Genomic DNA, 22,826 nt, shown 5'->3' with positions numbered 1-22,826 from the left:
ATTGACCATCTAAGTGTGTGTGTGTGTGTGTGTGTGTGTGTGTGCATCAATGTGGACTCTGGTCCATAAGAGCATCTGCTGTACTCCACTGCTCAGCCATACAACACACTCCATTATCCCTTAGCACAGTGAGTGTTTCAGCCACGTTAAGCCATGTGCAGGTGCCACATTAAGGTGATGTGTTTAATCATCAATTCAAGCAAGGGACTACCCTCTTGACACTTCCATGTAACATTCTGTTTCAAGCTTTCGGTAACAGCCAGGACAGCTTGTAGTTCAGCCGAGAGGGAACTTGTACCCAGGGCCGGAGTGTGTTTGACTGTGTGTGCGTTTGAAGGGAAGCGAGCCGTTAAAACTTCATCATTAGGCTGAGAAAGTTGAGTCTGATATGTTCTTGGTGTTTAGGGCATTTCAAGGTCGATCTGCAGGTTCAGACTGTGGGAGTGTTAATCAGTAGTCTGATGAGACTCTACAGGTGTAAGGGTTCGATTCAAGAAGTGTGTGTGTATGTGTGGCTGTAAGGAAAGGCCAATACAACAAGCAAACAGCTGTGTTTTTGCTGTATTTTTAAGTGTGTGTATTATTGTGAACACTGAGGATGTCCAATTCCACCATCAACTTCTATGCCCTGACTCAGTCCTTCAGCGTCTCTGACATTATTGTAGTCGCAATCTACTTTCTTCTGAACCTCGCTGTCGGTCTCTGGGTAAGAGTCAGAGGTGTAAATGTGTTTGCTTTTCTGTTTGGATCAGTTTATGTGAATGTATGTGGATGCCTGTAGGTAAAAGTTTTCTCTGTCAGTCATCATGCAGGGTGAGCAGAAATACTCTGAGTGGGTATTTCCTGGCTGGACGGGACATGGCATGGTGGCCGGTGAGTATGTGCTTTTGTCTCTTCTGACTTGCTCTTTAATGCTGCTACAGCTCCTGATGCTGTTTTTGTAAATAAAGTGGGACCTTATACTGCTTTTGAGATTTGAGTTTTCACAGTCTAGATTGTAAAACATTCATTACCAATTTACCACCAATTAAATTTTTACCTCTTCCCACTGGTACTTACATTTGAGTACAGACTAAGACATGACTCTGTGGAAGCAACTCTGCATTTTAAATGAAAAGAGGTTTTATTTTTGTGCTGGAGTCCTACAGGGGGATTACTGGCAACAAAACTGAAGTTTGGGGAAACAGTGCTAATAATTCAACCATAGCAAAGTCCTTTCTTATATTTAGTGTAGCTTTAAAACAATGCAAAAAATTCAACGTTTATCAGTTTCTACTAAATTCCTTACTTGTCTGACTTTTTTAAAGCATCTCGTCTGGTTTTCTTTTTGCCATTCCAGAGTCTGTTCTGCTCTAAATTCTACTGATCTATTTATAATTCTAATCACATAATAAAAAAATGGCTGTCTTCTTAGTTAAAATTTGATAACATCAGTTCAAAAGGTTTTAAAACTTTTGGACTAAATAATCTTAACTAAATTTGTTAACATTAATTTCATTCAATAATGTAATAGAACAGAACAGGAATCTTTACTTTTGATACTTTACTTCCAATACCAATAGAGTAATTTTACACTGGTACTTCCATTACTGGTATGCACAGATCGGAGCGTCTCTGTTTGCCAGCTCAGAGGGCTCGGGTCTCTTCATTGGCCTGGCTGGGACTGGAGCTGCAGGAGGCATCGCTGTCGCTGGTTTTGAATGGAATGTGAGTAGAAACACCCACACACACATGCTTTCAACAATACATAGTACAGAAATATATCATAGTCTGGAATGAAGCAGAGCTAGCCTGCTAATCCATCTGTGGTTTGTTCACAATATGTACAAACATTAACTGTGCAGTTACAATTTTCCTTTTGTGCCAGTAAAGAAAAAAACTGGCACAGTGTTACAGACTATATAACTTCTATTTAATTACCTCTGAATTTAGCTGTCTAGACCTACGACATCATTTTATTGCTGCACTTTCTCCAGCAATGTGACAGGCACTCAGCAGTAGGGGGCAGCAGCAGAACCTTTTTAAGCTGTATTAGGTGGTGAACATGAGGCATGAAACAGTCCAGATCAACAGAACAAATGGATGCATATGGATTTTTAGGGGACATTTAAGACTTTTTCCTCCTGATATGAACAATCTCCTCTGTCGTCTTTCTGTCCCTATTCCTTCTGACTCTCAGGCCACCTATGTGTTGCTGGCTCTAGCCTGGCTATTTGTGCCTGTCTACATCTCCTCAGGGGTTTGTTTGCACGTACACACACACACACACACACACACACACACACACAATTGCATATCTGCTTGTTGAGGCTCGTTAAGCAGGTACATTTAGGTGCCAAGAGATTCTCTTTACAAGCAATCCCCACCTAGAAAATTCCCTAACAGGGTGTTACACTAAACTGCACACAATAATACCAAAGAACATAAATTACTCTTATTTATCTTGGTTGGTTTACAATTAGAGTCAAAACATGAGACGTGTGAAGATGTGAAACTTGTCTGCTAGGTACAGTGGGTACGGAAAATATTCAGACCCCTTTAAATTTTTCACTCTTTGTGTCATTGCAGCCATTTGCCAAAATCAAAAAAGTTCATTTTATTTCTCATTAATGTACACTCAGCACCCCATCTTGACAGAAAAAACCAGAAATGTAGAAATTTTTGCAAATTTATTAAAAAAGAAAAACTGAAATATCACATGGTCATAAGTATTCAGACCCTTCGCAGTGACACTCATATTTAACTCACATGCTGTCCATTTCTTCTGATCCTCCTTGAGATGGTTCTGCTCCTTCATTGGAGTCCAACTGTGTTTAATTAAACTGATTGGACTTGATTAGGAAAGGCACACACCTGTCTATATAAGACCTTACAGCTCACAGTGCATGTCAGAGCAAATGAGAATCATGAGGTCGAAGGAACTGTCCAAGGAGCTCAGAGACAGAATTGTGGCAAGGCACAGATCTGGCCAAGGTTACAAAAGAATTTCTGCAGCACTCAAGGTTCCTAAGAGCACAGTGGCCTCCATAATCCTCAAATGGAAAAAGTTTGGGACGACCAGAACTCTTCCTAGACCTGGCTGTCCAGCCAAACTGAGCAATCGTGGGAGAAGAGCCTTGGTGAGAGAGGTAAAGAAGAACCCAAAGATCACTGTGGCTGAGCTCCAGAGATGCAGTAGGGAGATGGGAGAAAGTTCCACAAAGTCAACTATCACTGCAGCCCTCCACCAGTCGGGGCTTTATGGCAGAGTGGCCCGACGGAAGCCTCTCCTCAGTGCAAGACACATGAAAGGCCGCACAGAGTTTGCCAAAAAACACATGAAGGACTCCCAGACTATGAGAAATAAGATTCTCTGGTCTGATGAGACCAAGATTGAACTTTTTGGTGTTAATTCTAAGCGGTATGTGTGGAGAAAACCAGGCACTGCTCATCACCTGCCCAATACAATCCCTACAGTGAAACATGGTGGTGGGAGCATCATGTTGTGGGGGTGTTTTTCAGCTGCAGGGACAGGACGACTGGTTGCAATTGAAGGAAAGATGAATGTGGCCAAGTACAGAGATATCCTGGAAGAAAACCTCTTCCAGAGTGCTCAGGACCTCAGACTGGGCCGAAGGTTCACCTTTCAACAGGACAATGACCCTAAGCACACAGCTAAAATAACAAAGGAGTGGCTTCGGAACAACTCTGTGACCGTTCTTGACTGGCCCAGCCAGAGCCCTGACCTAAACCCAATTGAGCATCTCTGGAGAGACCTGAAAATGGCTGTCCACCAACGTTCACCATCCAACCTGACAGAACTGGAGAGGATCTGCAAGGAAAAATGGCAGAGGATCCCCAAATCCAGGTGGGAAAAACTTGTTGCATCATTCCCAAGAAGACTCATGGCTGTACTAGCTCAAAAGGGTGCTTCTACTCAATACTGAGCACAGGGTCTGAATACTTATGACCATGTGATATTTCAGTTTTTCTTTTTTAATAAATTTGCAAAAATTTCTACATTTCTGTTTTTTTCTGTCAAGATGGGGTGCTGAGTGTACATTAATGAGAAATAAAATGAACTTTTTTGATTTTGGCAAATGGCTGCAATGACACAAAGAGTGAAAAATATAAAGGGGTCTGAATACTTTCCGTACCCACTGTACATCATACTGAGCTCCTCAGACCACCAGGAGCTTAGCTTCATCTCGTCTGTGTAGTTGTGATGTGTTGAAAATGTTGAAATGTGTGTGTTCAGATTGTGACGATGCCAGAGTATCTGGGGCGTCGTTTTGGAGGAGAAAGGATCAGAACTTACTTGGCTGTCCTCTCACTGCTGTTGTCCGTCTTCACAAAGATTTCAGTATGACAATGTCACACACAGACACATGCACATAAACAACATAATACTCCATGTGGATGCTGTGGCTTTTCACCATCTGCCAGGTGACTGATCGGGATGTGTTGTGTTTTTATCACCAGACCGACCTGTACTCTGGAGCCTTGTTTGTTCAGGTGTGCCTGGGATGGAACCTCTACCTGTCCACTGTTCTCATGCTGGTAGTCACTGCTCTCTACACTATTGCAGGTAGACAAACAACGATGATAGTTTTGAGCACATCACATGACATTTCAAGGACAGAAAATATTCTTTCATACATATAACTAATATCTTGTAGGTAGATTACTGTCAATCAAACAATCTATTCTGTGCTCAATATACTGTATTATTTGCATGTTTGCTACAACAAACTCTGAGTGTGCTCTAAAACCTCTGGACACCTGCCTCTCTTGCTGATTTTGTGCATGTTTGTTCAATTAGTCTACAATCCAGTGGGTAATAGGATTAGCAATAAGTAGAGAAATAGTTTCATTTATTCTGTGCTAGTTCTTGAGATATTAGTTTTTTTGTTTATCTAAAATTCTTTGCATTAAAATCCATTCTCTTCAGAGTATAATTGAAGTACCTTTTAAAAAAATCAGTGTTCAAAATGTCCATTGTATGCTCAGAATTGTGAATTTAATTGAGAACTAAAAATTACACATACAGACATACAGCTACATTTGTATTGCATGATGTTCTGCATTTTCCAGCTAAATAATGAACAGAAGTTTGTTAAAAACATGCTGAAGTTAAAAACACGCTCACTTTGTTTCAGGTGGTCTCGCTGCTGTCATCTACACAGACACTCTCCAGACATTTATCATGATTGTAGGAGCAATCATCTTAACAATTACTGGTATAAACAAGTTTCATAATTTTAAAGCAAACACAAACTGTGAACACAAATTTCTATGTGAGCCCATAAAACAGCAGTTATGTCAAGGGTTAGATTGTACTTCTGGTGTACATTGTGTTCCTGGTCCACAGCCTTCAACAAGATTGGAGGGTACGGTAAGCTGGAGCAAGTGTACAGCATGGCAGTGCCAAGTAAAATCATTCCTAACAGCACCTGCCACCTGCCGCGCCAGGACGCCATGCATCTGTTCAGAAATGCTGTCACTGGAGATCTGCCCTGGCCCGGCATGACCCTGGGGCTCACCATATTAGCCACCTGGTACTGGTGCACCGACCAGGTACAGTTGTAATATATACAGTACATACAAATGTATATGTAAATGATTTAAGGTGTTCAGTGGTTGCTATAGTCCTGACCAAAAGGTTTTACCAATTTAAAGTGAATTGTGAAAATCCTTTCACAAAATACAGTAAAAAAAAAAAAGTCAAACATTTTTTCAACAGATAACATCTCAACATCTTCCTTTGATATGTGGCACTTTCTAGTTGAAATCATTAAAAAGAAAACAATTTTAATATGTATGTGGAATGTGGAGGGTTTCCTAGTTTTTGATGCATCAACTCAAGTGGCTCAAGTAGTGATGCAGTAATCATAACATCTTGCCCTGGTAAACTGTTTTTAGCATATTCTGTTTCCAACACAGTTTTGGCAATAATCTTAGTCTACATTGTTAAATACCCCACTTACATTAATAATTAGAAAATTCATAACCTCCAGAAAAGCTACCAGCCGAACCTTTTGTACTGTTTACAAGACATTATTCTACTAATGTTGCTGCCTTCAAAAATCTCAGAAGATGGCCATGACCTGTTGCCAAATGATGATTCTGAGCCAAACCCAAACTCCCGTCTTAAAAAAATTCCTTAGAAACCTAAAAGCTACAATTAAATTTTTCAGCAGTCTGTGACACAAAAATCAGATATTCTTAAAATACCTCACTGTGCATGAACACAATAATCAAACTGTCTTCAGATCAAGTGTCTAGGTGTATTGTTGTGGGGTTGATTTACTTCTTCTCACTTAAGTATTAGAAATCTTCCTGAAATACAGAGATGGGTATTGCATCAGGATTCTTCAATCAGCTGCTGAATTACCTGAAACGGTTGAGTCAACAACAGAGCTAGTCTGTAATAAGCTGTATTTTTATTTATAGCTTTCACCTTTGGTCCCACAGCACCATTTAACAGTACATATACGTGAAATCTACATCTACACAGGTAATCTGCAGCATCTGCCAAATATGTAAAAGCAGTCTACACAGTAGTGCTATCCTCCCACTATCAGTAACCAATCACAGCAGTATCAACAAGACAGCCTGATTTGTAGAACCGTAGGCAGGATGATGTTACATGTCACAGATACATCACATTACATCTGTCTTTGCTGGGACAAAATGAAAAAACAAAATGAAAAGCAGTGGAAGTAATTTAACAATGTCTGTTCAAAGAATTGTTTACTAGACTGAAGTGCCTGACTTGGCAGCTGGCTCAAACAGAAATCTAGGCAATACAGTTTCATCAAACTTCTAAACCAGGCTGATGGATTATGATAGATCATTATCAGAATTTATTTACTCACAGATGTCAGCGTATACTTGACACTGTCAAAAAATTCAAATTAAATAGTTCTTGCATGTTGAGCTACAGGGTTTGACAAGAGGAAATTAAATGCATGCCAGCAATAGAAAAGATTCCACACCAAGTCCCACATTTCTTAGCAGGGAGTCTCAATCAGTCTACCTGTGCTGGCCCACAGTTCTACCTAGTAGCTTTATTGTTCTGAGATGCTTTCTTCTGCGACATTCCTCCTCTTGCCCTCAAGTGCTTAAAATTGCTCAGTTTTCCAAAAGATACTCCTAGTAAACCTGATGGGTTAGGTGGGGGCTGTGGCAACAAGTGTTCAGCCTTCCTGTAACTTGGGCTGTGGCGTCGTGGTGACCGTCCGGAGCGCATCTCTCCACGTAGCTGGGACGAATCAGGCTGTAGCATCTGACCCTGCCAATAACGGTATCCTCCAATTACAGGGACAGCTGCTCGGGCAGGGCGGTGGTAACTTCCTGGTTTAGCAATTATTACTTTAGGTCCTTGCAGTCTTGCATTATGGCCCGGAGATTTTGAGGTCTGGAATAACTAGATAGAGACAGAAAGCAGAAAAAGGGTCTATGAGATATCACAAAGTCCAGTAGGATCTTTTATCATGTAATGTGGACAGAGCCTAAATCCTCTACCAATTTCACACATGGAGTACCTCAGGGATCCATTTTGGGTCCTTTACTTTTTCTAATGTTATTTTTTTCCCCTTTGATTCAAATGATGCCATACATCTGACCCCTTTTTCCGTCTGCCTTATGGACATTAAATTTTGGTCATCTCAAAACTTGTTTTAGATAAATCTGAAGTAATTATCATAGGTCCTGATCCTTAGGTTCATAATGTTTTCTCAAGCTTAGGTTTCCTCTTTTAAGCGTCATTCTCAGAGACACATTTGTTGGTAGCTAATAGAAGCTTCCTGGCAATGCCAACTCTTAAATGTCAGTCACCTGGTATCATGGAAAACTCAGAGGCTTGAAAATCGAAAGCTGATTCAGTAATTTGCAAAAATGGTTTTATGCTCTTTTGAAATATGGAAAAAATACACAGTACCTGCAGTGTCATTATGAGAATTCAAATTTCAGATCTACTTGAATTCTAAATTCAGTTCTCCAAATCTTGTTTTGCGCATCTATGAAACATTTACAAAATTAATTCTTTATTTGTGAAGCACTTGGAAAATGTAATCCATGTATCCATGGATATTTTGTATCTCGAATTACATTTTTGTACATTCTTGCCAGAGTCACTTCAACAAGCTTCAACCGGTTAAGAATTCTGTATCAAAACTATTAAAGATCCCACAAAACTTTAGGACCTTTAAATAGGTTGCGTATCCATTTTGATTAGATTTTAATGACATTTAGGGCACAGGGTTGGCTACATTGGTTACATTTCTGACCTTCTAACCCTTCTAAATTTTCTTAACTTACTTCATTCTCTTTTAATTACATTATATGTTTCTTGATTTTTTAAAAATACTATTTTGTTTGTGCAGGTGATTGTACAACGGTCCCTATCTGCTAAGAACATAAGTCATGTGAAAGGAGCATCAATCCTGGCTGCCTATCTAAAGATGCTACCCTTCATCTTTATCATCCTCCCTGGTATGATCAGCAGAGCTCTCTATCCAGGTGAGTGCACAGACCAGCACACAATCGCACACCTTTTAATCAGGAAAAAGGGTATGACATGTTTACTGTAAGCAGGTAGTGACTTGCTTTGACATCACAGGTGAAACACACCCTTTTCAAGATTCATCTGTACAAACATGTATGATACATTGTCAGTTATTCCTTGAAACCTCTGCACTTGTTTCTGTGTTTACTCATAAAAAGTGTTTGAAACATTAAGACAAGCAATGAATCAGCACCACCTTTATTTTCAGCTGCAACTATCAATTATTTCCATTAATTATCTATCTGTTATTTCTTCAACTGATGTGTTAATAATTTGTCTTTCATTGTTACAATATACTTGATCACTTAATCATTTAGTCTGTAACATGTGAGAAAATAGTGAACAACTGCCCATCGTACTTTCTCAAAGCCCAGGATTTGGACCAGCTGTCTAAACAAGCATTTATATGAAATTTTTCCTTGATAAATGACTTAAAATCTTAATATGGCCATATCTATCAATCTACTGAAATCATCAAAAGATTACAAACATTGACAGTATCTCTACTGGATGCTCACCTGTCCTATGTGACCATGCGGTGAATGGTGAGCTTGTCTGTGTAGATGCTGTGATTGGCGAACACGGTCAAGTTTGTCCTCTGATTGGATGGGCTCCCGCAGGTCCAGCATGCTCTGGGAGAGGCGGGCCATCAAATTTACCCCATCGCCCTGGCGATGCCCGCGACCGGAACCTGCCGTAACTCCATTTGTCAAGGGGTCACTTGGTTCCTGTTGGGAATCATAAAACTCCTCCTCTGATGCTGTGGAGGCACTTGATGGGTCGTCATTGGCTGCTCGGTCACATATGACCTTGGTGCTGTCTTGGCTGCCCTCGTCATTGCTGCCAGAGTCTCTGCTATTGTCCTTTGATATTAGGCGCCCACGGCCTGGTGTCAGATTCTCTCTGGCCCCCATTTTGTCGGAAGACTCATCTAGGTTTTCCAACTGGTCCATTTTTATCAGCGTGACCTGTGATTGGCCAGGCTGCTCTGTGGGGATGGTGTCTATATGTAAATGCAGTGTGCGGCGTTTAGGAACAGGAGGTACTGCAGGTTGTGCTTCTGGAGTTTGTTTAACATTGTGTGTTGGCTGTGAATCAGCAGTAGCATTGGATGGTGAGGTGTCAGTATTTACATTTGGTTTGTGTGTGTCTTGTATTGGAGCTATGTTGGGCTGCTGAGGTGACTCTCTGGAATCTATTGTATCACTTTGATCGTTATTCTGAGCTGAATGTGCTTGCTCTCCGAGTTGCTTGTTGGTTGGACTGACAGGAATAGAGGCCTCTGGACTTGTTTTCCCAGAAGGAGTTTCAGGTGGTCGAATGGCATTTGCCATGCGACCTGAAACAGGTTCCTCCGTCTGGGCTGGCAGTGCCAGTGGTGAGCTGAAGCGTATAGCTTGGCTGACCTCAAACCTCTCTGACCTCTGTAGGTGAACCTTATTGGCTCGCTTTTCATCTCTAATGTTGATAAAACCAATCACATCACTAGGTGGGTCTGGCTCTGGCCAAGTGGGCAGGTACGCGATCAGATATGCTCTTTCCAGATTGGCTAATCCTGGGTGTATGGATGGCTCTTCAATAACCTCCTTAAGGCGCCTTTTCATAATTTTTAGCCCAGTGGAATTCTGGAGGTTTGAGTTCTTGTTGCTGGAGTTCTGGTCTGAGGAGGTGGGACTTCCCGTGGCAACAAGGGCATATTTGGGATTGATGAGTTTCCTAGCAACGGCAGCAGGGATTGGAGCAGGAGCTGCCTGAGGGAGCGGGTCAGGGATTGGTTCTTCTACCATGGGAACCTTGTTGAGAGACACACTTCTGGATGAGAGGAAAAGCTCACGAAACTGCAGGTCGAAAGTCTCCACTGCCTGTCCTGTGATCACAGTGATGAGGTTACGGTCCAAACGAGAGGAGGACCAAGTAAAACTGGAACAACACAGAAATACAAAAATATTGGTTAGGACAGAGCATTAATAGTTTAAGGCCTATGTGTAATTTTATGTGATTGTAACACCATACAAAAAACACACCCTGTGCACATGCAAACTTGCCATATATAGTTCACTGCTTACCTGTATGAACCAGAGATAGCTCTGTCACCATCTACAAGGAGAAACTTCTGACTCAGAGATCCACGCACCTTCTGTGCAGACCTTGTGAAAAACTCCACACCTCCACAGCAGCGTACACGCAGATTCTACACACATACACATAGCACAAGTTAATGCTATGCAAATAAAGCCTTTGGAGATTTTGTATTGATAGGGGCAAGGACTTAATTGGAAAAATAAAAGTGAGAAGAGATGGAAAATAAAGAGTTTTCTTGTTGCTTAAGAACAACACTTCTCCGTTAATACCACTATGACCTCATGTTTGCTTACTGTACAGGTTAGAGCATGGACTATTTCTATGTATGTGCATGATTGAATGACACACCCTGCAGTGTTTGTCTTTGGCTCTGTGATAAGGGTGTGGTTCCAAGCTGAACGTTACCTCGTAAGTAAATGTTCGCAAAATCTCACAGGAGGCGCTAACCATAGGAATAGTAAATGTTCATGATAACAGCAAAGATGGCAGATAAAAAAGAAGTTGAAAGAGTCTTATTGTTAAAGCTGTGAGGAAGAAAGAAAGGGAAATGAAAGAGAAACATATTACAGAAAGTAAAGTGAGAGTATGCATGGCTTATTTAATTGCCTGCAGCACAGAGAAGAATGTGTAGGCCAAAAAATTTGGAAACTCCCCCACCCCCCATGAAAAACTTATACTAGTGTTTTCTGTTACTGCCTAGACTAGTTCAACTTAAGTCTAACAAAGAAATTCACCCTATGGCACACAACTAGCTCGGGCATGCACCTTACAGAGGCCTGCAGGCAAAAAGCCTGTTACACCTACGTCAATCACGTGCTTTACTTTCAAATGCTTCCCATGTACAGTCATATTATTGTTACTGAAAAGTGTTTAATGAAAATAGGTTATTTAAAAATATAACTGGACATTTTTCCTATTATTGTATTCTTATCAAACAGCCATTTGCGCAACTAGCTCATCTTCCAGTTTATCAAAACATTATCTGGGTGTGTGTATTTGTACCCATACCTTTAGATGTCCGTGGTGCATATCAGCTCTCCCACACATGGAAAGAAAACAGGGTACTGCAGCCATATCAAGGATTATGTATACAGGAACTTTGCGTTTGTAGCCTGCGTCCAGCAAGTCTCGAAAAATATCCACATCAGTAAACACATCCATTACCACAGCTATCACCTACACACATGCAAACACAAAAAACACACACACAGGAAACCACAAATGGTGTTAGTGTTTCCCAGTCTGTGAGGGTGGGTTTGATTTAAGCCGATTTTATCAACAATACTAATCGCAATAAATCCTCAGAGGAAACTGGGCACTTATGAGAACTGGAGTTAAACAACAAATTAAAGTCTCAAGGAACAGTGTAGCTGTTATAAAACTAGGTGGACTATACAGAGACCTGCTAGAAACAGAGTGTTATTTATTTACAAACAACACATAATCTTGTCAATCTTAAAGTTAGAAAAACTAGAAAATAAAAGAAGTCATAATAAATATCAATAAATACTCTTTAAAAAGCTGAATAATTTATAGGCAGACATTACATAGACAGCAGATTGTTTGCAGCTGAGTCCGGTTGAACAACAGCCTTAGAGAAAACCTGTGTTTGAGCCAAGATGTTGTGGCTCTTTACTGCCTTCCAAGCAGTGTAAAAGTATTTCACTTTGGACTTGAGCCTAATTAATTGAAGTATTGAAGCATGTTTTGTTGTTCTGGGACATAGCCAGACTACTACAAGTCCATGTGTCAGCATTTATGTCTGTGAGAGACAAAGATGATGTATGAGGTTCTGGTATGTGTGGGTGAGTGTCAGAGCTTTGAACATGGTGCGTTATGAACAGTGGAGTGTCCTCTTGCCCTGATCAAAAACGCTGCTTCATTTTGACTCGTCTGGAGAGTTTTGGTTGCACATGCTGGTAGCCCTGTTAGCGGAGCATTGCCGCTTGCTTGCATGAGGAGTTTGCATGAGAAGATGGGTACCATATTTATCCTCTGGCATGTCAAGATTAAACTTGTTTCACTAAAACTTTGTTGTGTGCATGGAAAGAAAGGTACCGGTAAGTAGGTTCGTGAGACAAGACAAAGGGAAATAATGAGATGCAACCAAATGTACAAAAAATTGAACTCTTTCCAGATATTAAAGAGACACAGGTTTCATGATGGTGTACTATGGTGTGTTCAATAGCACTGCAATTAATCCCACCTTGTTTCAGCATTTTATGAGACTATTGCTATGCTTTTTTGAGTATCGACTGAAAGATGTGGTACATTTTGAGGAGCCAAATATAAACAAATGCACAAGAGTTGGATTCAACAGCTCCTTCACACAGTAAGTAATAAGTTACACAGTGATCACAAGCTACTTAATACAGGCTTGTTGTGCTGAATGACATTACAGTGTGTAAGTGTTTCTGTCAGAAGTACTTGGATAATTTACTTAAGTAACCAAATAACGATGTAAAAATACCTAAGTACAAGTCTAACTGCTGCACTGAAAATCCCATGTAAAGAGCAGAAGTATTATCTGTACAATGTACTTCAAAAATCAAAAGTAGAAGTAGTTTTGTAATTGATATATTACTTTTAATCCTGTATTATAGGATTGTTAATATTAATGTGTCAGCGTGATGAAGCTTTTCACTGTAGTAGCTGCTTGACCAGGAGCTACTTTTAAATTATTTATACAGTTAGATAGTCTAGTCCTGTGGTTCCCAACCATAGGGTCATAAAATAATCCTTAGGGGACATAGGATGATTATATAATGAAAAATAAATATAGTAGAACCAACAAATGTAGTAGAGTGTATTTATAAGTAAGGAACTAAATAAACTGGATAGTCCCAAATAAAGTACAAGTAATTCAAAATTAAGTACTTGAGTTACTGCGTTTAGTTTCTGTTCTCTTTTAACTCTGGGTATTGTTTCTGTTATTTTCTGGCTGATTTTGCTGGAGATCCCATAACTACATTAACGCCATCATCATCATCATCATCATCATCATCTTCTTCTTCTTCTTCTTCTTCTTCTTCACTAGTTACCTACCTTCTGTGCTGATGCGATGCTTTTTCGCACCACCTCCTTGATGTGCGTCTGCCCCTCGGTTGGGGGTTGGGTGTACACGGACACCCGTGTGACCCCTCGGTATGAGATGGCCTCGGGCCAGCCCAGGTCCAGCTCCGCCACTGAGGCCTCAGACCGGTCTGGCCAGTATTGGAGCGACACATCACCGTCTCCAGGTTCTTCCACGGACCCAGGGGTGATGTTCCCCGGGCCCGGTGTCTCTGGTTTCTGATGGTGCTCATGCCCGGGTCGGTAGGCCTCCGCCGAGTGTGCAATCCGCTCCAGCTCCGGTTCCGAGAGGAACTCCCGGAGGCCACTGCCGCGGATGTAGTGCGTGAACGCCTCGCGGCCGTCGTTGACGAGAGCCTCGAGCGCCAGCCGTTGGTCCTCACTGTAGAAAAACTCCGGTTTGCTCTCGCTCACGCGCCAGTTGACGTGGTGGTCGTCCAGACACTGGATCTGGGACAGCGCCATGAGCCCGCAGATAAACCGGGCAACAAACAGTTAAGCGCAGAAACCACTCTGACCCACTTTCCACTAGTCGGTCCGAAGGGTCAAACCTCGAAAAAGTGCGATTTTCCATTATGGTCCATGGTGAATCCGTGTGACCTGGGCGGCCCGTCAGGCGGTAAACAGATCCTCCGGTGGGGAACGAAAATCAGCCGCTAGAACAGTTTCTCAACGCAGACTCCAGCTCTGCCCGGATCTCAGGTTACCCTCACTCTCTCAGGTGTAGGCAGAACAAAGCTCCTCCGCCCTGCGCCACGCCTTTCACCTGAAAGGGGGGCCGGGAATCTGCCACGGCGGCCCGGTTCAGCTGATCCAGCCGCAGGGCCCGGCAGACATGAAGGAGGGCAGCTGTCTGGGTGGATGAGTGTGTCTGTCTGCCTGCCAATGAGTCAGTCTACAGCGGAACTAGTCCTTCAGAGTGAGAAAAAGTCATAAATCCTCTTTAAAAAGTGTTGCAACGACGTGTGAGTCAGTCGGTGACGCTGACGACTCACTTTTCCTTTATTTGATGAAGTTCACAGCTGTTCAGAAAAAAAGCAACTGTTGCTCCCAAAAAAAAAAAACCAAAAAAAAAACCGAGTCTCAACTTTTCTCTGAGTCCGAGCTCGAAGCAGTTTCTCTGTTCTTCTTTTCTATAAACCTCCCCCCTCACACATCAGCTTAGAAGAGGTTCCGCAGACAAGCGGTGGAGCTGCCGGTAAGTGCCGACCCTGGAATTCGGCAACGGAAACTGAGTTACCGGGGGCAGAAAGGCGGAGTGTCCGGTGGGTGGTTAGGAAAGACGGGGTGTTAACTCCACCCTCCTTCATGGACAGAGGAGAGAGAAACCTTGTTTTTCATCCCAAATCTGGCCCCTTACGAAACAGCGTAATAAGTAACCATATCATTTTCGAGCTACTGACACGTGTTGTTTTCTGCTGTACTTAGGTTTTATCTTTCCTTAAAGATTTGGGCTAAGGCTGTTCGAGTCACAGTGTAAAACATATTTTACCATAATGTATGTAGAGTATAAAAAGACTGAAAAGCACCAAATCCTCACACTTGACTCCTAGAAACCTTCAGTGTTTTGATATTTTTCTTAAAAATGACTTCCACAGTTGACTGATTCCGGACATAGTTGCAGATTGATTGAAATGAAGGAGGTTAGTTGGGTAATGCAGTGTTATTGCTAATGGTGATTGTTTGTTAGATTGATGTGTCACTATAGTGTCAGCTCCATTTGCAGTGATAAAACACTGAGACATAACTAATGAATGTCTTGAGGTACAGAAGTAACTCATTTAAGCTTTTGTCAAGACAAGACATGTTTTTGATAAACATGCTATAACATGTTTAGCACGTTATGGCATGTTGTCTTTAGAGTTGAGCCTTATTTTGCAATTAAAGAGTCAAAATTCGATTGTTTTTTTCTATTCCAGTCTATTTTTTCATTCACTGCCAACCGAGTGTTCAGTAGACATGGTTTCTTTTGGACACTGAACATGTGATGGATGATTTACTTCATTCTGGTACAGTGACAATAATGTAAAAACATACAATATGTCCTTCAAAATAACAATTGCTGATTTCAAAAGTATAATCTGTAAATGTGTAATTATAAAAAAACAACCTAATCAGTTAGAGTACAGTGTATTAGCACTATTGACTTAATCCCTTATTCCGTTACTGTGTTTTTAAAGCAATGAATTGAGTGTTTTTTTAGATGGTATGATCTGTTAGATGGTAAACATTGGACTCATAACAAGGGTCACGTTGTTTTGGTGAATCTGTGTTGGTAACCCTAAACCTGACCTGTTTTTAAGTAAATTATTATCCCAGTGTGCATGCCTCTTTGTGTTTTTACAGCCAGTGTTTCCTTGAAGATCTGTAATCTAGGAATACTAACAAAAAGAGGATATTTTGTATTAAAAAGGCTGTAACATTAGAAGATCTCTACCTTACGCAGACTGAATAAACCTCTTCTTGGGTTTGGTTGTAATTTAGAATGATTTCTGCACTGTTAGAGCAAGGGAACATTAATTCTGCATGTTTTGTGTAATCTTCCCCTCCTGTGAAAAAGGCTTTTGACTGTCTACATGTCTCAGACTCTGTAGGTTGTGTGGACCCAGAAGAGTGTGTGCGAGTGTGTGGAGCTGAGGTGGGATGCTCCAACATTGCTTTTCCTAAACTGGTCATTGAACTCATGCCAAGTGGTGAGGATTTGAAATATTTTTTCTTTGATTGTGTCAAACACTTTGATACCCCCCTTTTCACTTCCATGCCTCTGTGTTGGTGTCACAGGCTTACGAGGACTTATGATCGCAGTGATGATGGCAGCTCTAATGTCTTCGCTCACTTCCATCTTCAACAGCAGCTCCACACTCTTCACCATGGACATCTGGAAGAAATATCGCCCCCGGGCCTCAGAGAGAGAGCTGCTACTGGTCGGCAGGTATGACAATGACATGTAGAGGAATGCAGCAGGAAAGAGGTCTTCAGCCAGAGGAAAACACGGCTTAAAATATCTTATTTTTGTCCAGTTTGTTTAGTAATTTTCTATCACTGTATCTATGTTTTTATTGTAACCTGCCATTTCACAGGTACCAATGTACATAATAAGGTCTAAACATAGACAAGCAGGCAGGCAGGGGCTGTGAAGTGGCTTCAACAAACAAGAACAGAAAATACAGGAATCAGGAATCACCAGTAAAAGTCGTCAGCAAACATGAAGGACCTGACAGTCTAGCACCACAGTCAGGTCATCTGGAAAGGAGGAAAACAAGGGGAAGTGGAAGTTGGAGACAGGTGACTGAAATAGATGAGGAAGTTTGAATGTGCCTGGAGAACAGGTGTGAAGAGCAGGTCTGCAAAGGTCCATGTGTAAAATGTAAAAACCAAGGGTCTAAGGTGAGAATGTGGGTGAGGGAGATGGGGCCCAAGAAGGAATTCAGGCACGCCAACAGACTGGAGATGAAAATGAGCTTTAAGCTAAACAGGTAACATGTTTAATACTGCACATGATACTTGCCATGCCTTTGTGTCTTTGGCAAGCCATTTAAACCCCAGTGGACAATACACTTTGATCATATGGTGTAGAATCAAATGTGTGCTTGTGTGTCAAGAAGAAACTGAAAGTTGCACAATATGTGTTTGTTCCAGAATTGTGACAGTCATCTTAGTAGTGGTGAGTGTGGTGTGGATCCCCATACTGCAGTCGGCCAATAGTGGCCAACTGTATGTTTACATCCAGTCAGTGACGAGCTGCCTCGCTCCACCGGTCACTGCTGTCTTCACGCTGGCCGTCTTCTGGAAGAGGACCAATGAGCAAGTGAGACACAGGCACAGACACAGAAATATATAATATAATCAAATGAGGGTGACACCTAACAATCATTTTCATTTTATTATTTATTTATTAATTTATTAGATTTATTGTTTACTAATAGATGAAGTGCTGAAAAATAGGGAAAAATGACAACATAGTCCAATGGGGTGTATTTAAGTTACTTTTTTGTCTGAATTCTCCAGCACTGTGTTGTTGTGCAGTTTTATTAGTCTCATATGGGATGCAGCTGAGTGCAAACACCCCCCACCCACTGCTTGATGTGGAGTCCATATGTGTGTGAAAGAGCATGCACGCTTTAAAGTTTGTGCTGAAGTTTGCACTCATTTGAAACAGTGCATTAAATAATATTTTCTCTGTAGCAGTAGACATGTATTTGCTGCTCTTTCATTTTAGTAAGTGAAAGCCATTTTTTCTGCCTCATAACAGAGCAATGGAAACGAGGGAAAATGTGATTACTGGAAGATTATAGAGTGGGGAAAAAAAATGATAACAGTGTTTTAGTAAGAGTGTACATCCATGAGGAACTAATAAGAATGTGTTGAAACACTGTACAACTACAAGTAAGGACCAGTCTGCTGGATATTTTCAATCATGGTTTTATAACAAGTGCTGGGTGTGTCTGCTCTATGCTGGCAGGCTGTTTAACTACTAAAATGAAGAGGATTTTGTCAGGTTTTTCAGAATGAAAGGGTTTTTTTTCTTTTACTGTCATGTAAATCTTACATTTTTCCATCTCTGAATGGAGATACAAAGACTCTGTTTTAGTTGGCTTTTATTACAATGGGTCTATAATGAACATGCCTGGGGATACAATCTGAGGAAACACAGATTCAGTGATGTGAAGGTCAAAACATGCTTATGTTACGTATAACTGACTTTACATGTAGCAGATGCGTAGATGGAAGTGTCGCTTGGTTGGTCCACCACTCAAATGCAGTGACTATATAACTTTTACCCTCTTCACAAATTAAGTACAATTTAAATCTAGATACTAAGACATTTCTAAACATGCAAATGACCAAACCTGTGCTTACTGCAAGAGGCGTGAAAAGTCACAGGTCTTAGTATTTTTATAGATGCTAACATTTCACTTTAAACCTATAAAAGAGGGTTTTGTTTGTCAAGATACACACAGTGAGGATATCACAGGCCAAATGGTGCTGACTCAAGGGTCAAAGAGCGCACATTGTAACACAGGATGTGTCACATGCTGACTAGTCTGACACTGTGTGAACAATGCAGACCTACCCGGGAATGTGTCTTGTGCACTCTTTGAACCCAAACAGCACATGGATCTAAGGAAAACACTAATTCACTCTGTAGTTAGTGTCATTATATTTATCACATCATATCTTTTTTATTTGTCTTTGAAATTTACAGTTTAGAATTTTATTCCAAAGAAACATTATATACATTTTGATGTTTATCTATTACCTAAATAACAATCAACAATAGTTGGAAATTTGACAACAGTGTGAAATTAAATGTATGTTTAAGAAAGAAAAATAGATCAGTGACAGTGTTTGCAGTAAGGAGTGCAGAGTAGAGGAGGAAAAGTGAAAATATGATGAGAAGTAAAGCAGAGGTTCAGATGCTTTCTTTGTGTGTTGTAACGTGGTAATTGTTTTCATGTGTCTTAAGTCGAACTGCACAGATCACATTCTTTGCTGAAGGTTGAAAAGAGATGGAGACAGAGGGTTATTTGTGTACATAATTGACATGACAATGACTGATTATCACAGTGTGAAGAGAGTGAGAGTGTAGACACACCCGAGTGTGACCCAGGGCTGCTCCAGGAATTAGACTGATATTTTTAGCAGAGGGAAATTGAGAATATCATTTCAGGAAGCCATGTAATGTATTCTGCATGTGTTTTCAGGGTGCGTTCTGGGGCTTGATGGTGGGTTTGGTAGTGGGTGTGTGTAGGATGGTGCTGGAGTTTGCCTTCCCTCCTGCCAGATGTGGCGTAGTGGACTCGGCACCTGCAGTGCTGCGTAGTGTCCACTACCTCCACTTCGCCATTCTGCTTTGTGGGCTGACAGCTATCGTGGTTACCATAGTATCACTGCTCACGCCACCGCCCAGCCACGAACAGGTGTGTACACAGAGATATATTAAGTAACAGGACTAATATTGAGGTAGGCTTATGTAAGTCATTTTTCTGTAATGTTATCTAAAAAAAATAAAACAGAATTGAAAGAAATGTAGAGTAACTAGCAAAGGAACATTTGAGAATGGATTATATGAAGCATGGCTTTTAGATTCAAAGACGGTTAAGAGTCCATCTAAATCCAGCAAATCAACAATCAACTACAGAAAAAACAAATCCTACAATACAGTATTGTTCCACCAAGAAGAATGACACATCAAATGCTTCATATTTCAAGTCCATTATGATTGCCTGTAACCCATTTGTTACATCTGACATCACCATGGCCTGTGTATGAACTCAAACTGATAAAATATCCGGTCATAGAACATTTCAGGAGAACTAGAATTAGAGAAATTAGAGAATTAGAAAACACAGTACACATTTCTTGTCTAAGCACCATGCTTAGAGCTGTATGCAAACGTATTGGCCTCCCTGGACCAATTGCATATTTTGCAGATTTTTGAAGCAGTAACACCCGACAGCAACAGATTGGATGAAGCTAATTGTTGCCTACAAAGTAGAAGAGGGTATAAAAAGATATCAAAGTACTACGAGCCACTGCCCAAAAGTACTGACTAAGCACTGAGATATTGCAGTGCCTTTGTTTCCCTCTTTTTCAGTCAAACTACGCAAATAGGGGCAATGGCTCTAGCTTTATATTTAACATTGACATGTGAGCATAGTGTTGATATTCAAAGCATAATAAAGCACATATTCTAATATGAACTCTTCTGTTAAGTCAGGTTATTGTCAGTACCGACACACATTTTGATTTTCTACTCTCTCAGGTGTATAATTTGACCTGGTGGACAATAACTGAAGAGCCACAAAGAGAAATTGCTCTACAGAAAGTGTCCTCTGTCAGCCACCGTAGCTCCCAGGGTAAGAGTCTGAATATTTGTGGAAATTGGAATAAAACCAGCTATCATGTGATAAACAGTCATCTACACACACATGCTGTTGTAGTTAGAGTGTGAGTTGCTTCCTGCATCTGCTCTGTGTGTGTGGTGTTGCAGGCTCTGAGCCACCTCGCCGGGTCACATGCGGTCAGGCGGCAGGACTATGTATCTCAGCAGTACGGCGATCAGAGGAGACTGCAGCTCCCAGAGTTCCCAGCGTTAGAGAGAGTGTGTTCTGGTCCAGGTTCTGCTGTTTTAATGCCCTCTTGCTGATCAGCATTAACATTTTTCTCTATGCATACTTTGCCTGAGTGGCGGATCAGATTTAACATCCTGCCTCACCCTATTATAAACTTCTACCAGTTTTTCCAAGATAAACTAGGAACTGTGCCTGCCTGCCAAGCAACCACTCATTTCTTCACTTCCCAATAAGGTAGAAAACAGATATTTGTGCAGCCTGTACCCAAATCTATTACAAATCAAGGCAATGTTTCTCAAAACATAAAACCTGCAGATGTAGTTGCAGATGCTGTTAAACATCCACAGTTCAGTAGCAATTACTCAGACAGTCCTGAAAATGTTGAGAATTTTTTTCATCTGTATCTAATTACACGGTGGCAGACGAAAATGAGACATCCATGCCAGACTTCTTCCTTATAAGTGCACAGGAAAATGGTGAACATATTAAAAAATCCACCCGTAAATCCTTAGCAGCTTAGGCTAGCAGAATCTGTGATGTCATTTACAATCACTTTATTTGAAAAACATATTTTTAAAGCTCTTTTTTAAAGTAATGATTTTTATCTTTTTTAATCTACCACCTACAGGCTGTTGAATATTTTGTGAAACGTTTTCCTCTTATTTGTTATAACCATGTTTCAAAGGGTGTTGTGCAAATGACAATGAAGCTTGTGGCTTGTAACAAGCTATCATGAATGTGCAGTTAGTACTTAAGGCAATATGAGATCTCAATGACACCTAAAGGCTACCAAATATAAGTACAACTATAGAGTAAGAATATCTAGTTTAGGTTGTATGTGATTTATATTTGTGTAGTTATATGATTTATGTACTGATAATTATGCCTAATGGTAATTATACAGTTATAACTTTTTTGTGAACTTTTTTGTTATTGTGTCCATTATGTGATTTAGCTTGTCTAAGAATATAATTCTGAATTTTTCACCTTTTTCTGGTCCTTGATTTGACTCATATCATAGTTGTCATGAAAATATGGCACATGGTTGTGTTTTTCATAGAAAGAGTGCAGGTGAGGATTTGGGCACATATGGTAGGGAAATAGCTATAAGTTTTACATTTATACTATATTTTTGCAAATATATCAGACAAATTGCTGTGTGTCAGTACTGAAACCAACAGTGAGAAATTCTGTTGTAATGTCTGTGTTGTCACATTTATTCAGAAGTACAGATTCTTGGCTGTAAAGAACTTTGTGTCATTGAATAGACAAAATATCTTGACAACTGTTGCATCAAATGTTTTCTCTCTTGTGATATCTCAAATAAAGTGTTTGTCCAGAAATGAACAGTCCAGTATTTATAACACTCTTTATTTGGCTCCTGTACAGTTTAATTATATTTACTGCAGAGGAGGTTGGAGTGACATAGATAAGATGATAAAACAGAGCAAAAATAAAGTTTCATTTGATTTAAAATATGTAATTAATATATTCAGTACAGGCTGTTGGTAAAACAAAGATACTGAGGCTCAGTCTTGCAAAAACTGGTTTCTAGTTTTACTGATTAATCTGCTCGTTCATTTTTCATTCAGTGTCTGTACAATATAGAAAAATATTAAACTGTGGCATCTTTTTATTGCATGTTGAGTATAGCTGTCCAAAAAGTCTTCAGTTGTATATAGAATTCATTTCTATATAATCCCCATGATCTGTGGAGTCTTTGACAAAATAAATCAGTGTAAAATGTTACATGGTTAACTCAACTCAACTTAACTTTGACCTTGCAAATTTGTGTTAGTGACCTTTCAGTTAATAGAGAGCGGGAGGGTCCAAAATTGAGGAGGTTTTCATAGTTTAATGTTGCACCACTCACTTTAATTAAACCTCTTCTGTCTGAGTAAAAACTCCACAAAGGTCACAGCTTTGCAGACAGTCACGAGACACTAAACATCAGCTCCCAAGACTCACGAGTGAGCAAACATAACGGGTTAGAGTGTGGTTCAAGTCAGGATAAATATAGTAAGACATGAGTGGACATGGTTACTGTG

At 40.5% G+C, this 22,826-nt stretch overlaps 2 protein-coding genes across 3 annotated transcripts; one reads left to right on the top strand and one right to left on the bottom strand.

The window, feature by feature from the left end:
• The first annotated feature begins 251 nt into the window (after positions 1-251).
• On the top strand, positions 252-22,135 carry slc5a10 (solute carrier family 5 member 10). Its single transcript, XM_026302529.2, has 15 exons — positions 252-706; positions 802-873; positions 1,603-1,707; positions 2,180-2,239; positions 4,238-4,342; positions 4,462-4,567; positions 5,139-5,219; positions 5,351-5,556; positions 8,367-8,502; positions 16,288-16,395; positions 16,484-16,634; positions 17,342-17,510; positions 19,408-19,623; positions 20,469-20,562; positions 20,697-22,135. Exons 1-15 carry the CDS (start codon positions 599-601, stop codon positions 20,888-20,890), a joined length of 1,911 nt encoding a protein of 636 aa, XP_026158314.1. The 5' UTR covers positions 252-598; the 3' UTR covers positions 20,891-22,135.
• On the bottom strand, positions 6,401-14,897 carry fam83gb (family with sequence similarity 83 member Gb). 2 transcript variants are annotated; one of them, XM_026302527.2, is made up of 5 exons: positions 13,676-14,897; positions 11,639-11,806; positions 10,615-10,739; positions 9,067-10,468; positions 6,401-7,399 (listed from the first exon to the last, which is right to left on the bottom strand). In XM_026302527.2, the coding sequence occupies exons 1-5, from the start codon at positions 14,165-14,167 to the stop codon at positions 7,037-7,039; spliced, it is 2,550 nt and encodes an 849-aa protein (XP_026158312.1). In that variant the 5' UTR covers positions 14,168-14,897; the 3' UTR covers positions 6,401-7,036. The 2 variants fall into 2 exon arrangements, with proteins under 2 accessions (XP_026158312.1, XP_026158311.1); XM_026302526.2 differs by having other exon boundaries at positions 6,401-7,408; positions 13,676-14,895.
• Positions 22,136-22,826: the final 691 nt, after the last annotated feature.

The sequence above is a fragment of the Mastacembelus armatus genome, chromosome 1 (genome assembly GCF_900324485.2).
Source record: "Mastacembelus armatus chromosome 1, fMasArm1.2, whole genome shotgun sequence".
Taxonomy (NCBI): domain Eukaryota; kingdom Metazoa; phylum Chordata; class Actinopteri; order Synbranchiformes; family Mastacembelidae; genus Mastacembelus; species Mastacembelus armatus.
This window is presented reverse-complemented; position numbering and strand designations above follow the sequence as displayed.

What these genes read in the sequence shown, in the direction of transcription:
- slc5a10 (XM_026302529.2), top strand. Translation starts at nt 599, where the DNA reads ATGTCCAATTCCACCATCAACTTCTATGCCCTGACTCAGTCCTTCAGC. An exon ending in GGTACTGGTGCACCGACCAG is followed by an intron (nt 5,557 to 8,366) that starts GTACAGTTGTAA and finishes TTGTTTGTGCAG; the next exon opens with GTGATTGTACAACGGTCCCT. An exon ending in CACCGCCCAGCCACGAACAG is followed by an intron (nt 19,624 to 20,468) that starts GTGTGTACACAG and finishes CTACTCTCTCAG; the next exon opens with GTGTATAATTTGACCTGGTG.
- fam83gb (XM_026302526.2), bottom strand. Translation starts at nt 14,167, where the DNA reads ATGGCGCTGTCCCAGATCCAGTGTCTGGACGACCACCACGTCAACTGG. An exon ending in GCATCGCATCAGCACAGAAG is followed by an intron (nt 11,807 to 13,675) that starts GTAGGTAACTAG and finishes GCATGTGTGTAG; the next exon opens with GTGATAGCTGTGGTAATGGA. An exon ending in TGCACCACGGACATCTAAAG is followed by an intron (nt 10,740 to 11,638) that starts GTATGGGTACAA and finishes GTATGTGTGTAG; the next exon opens with AATCTGCGTGTACGCTGCTG.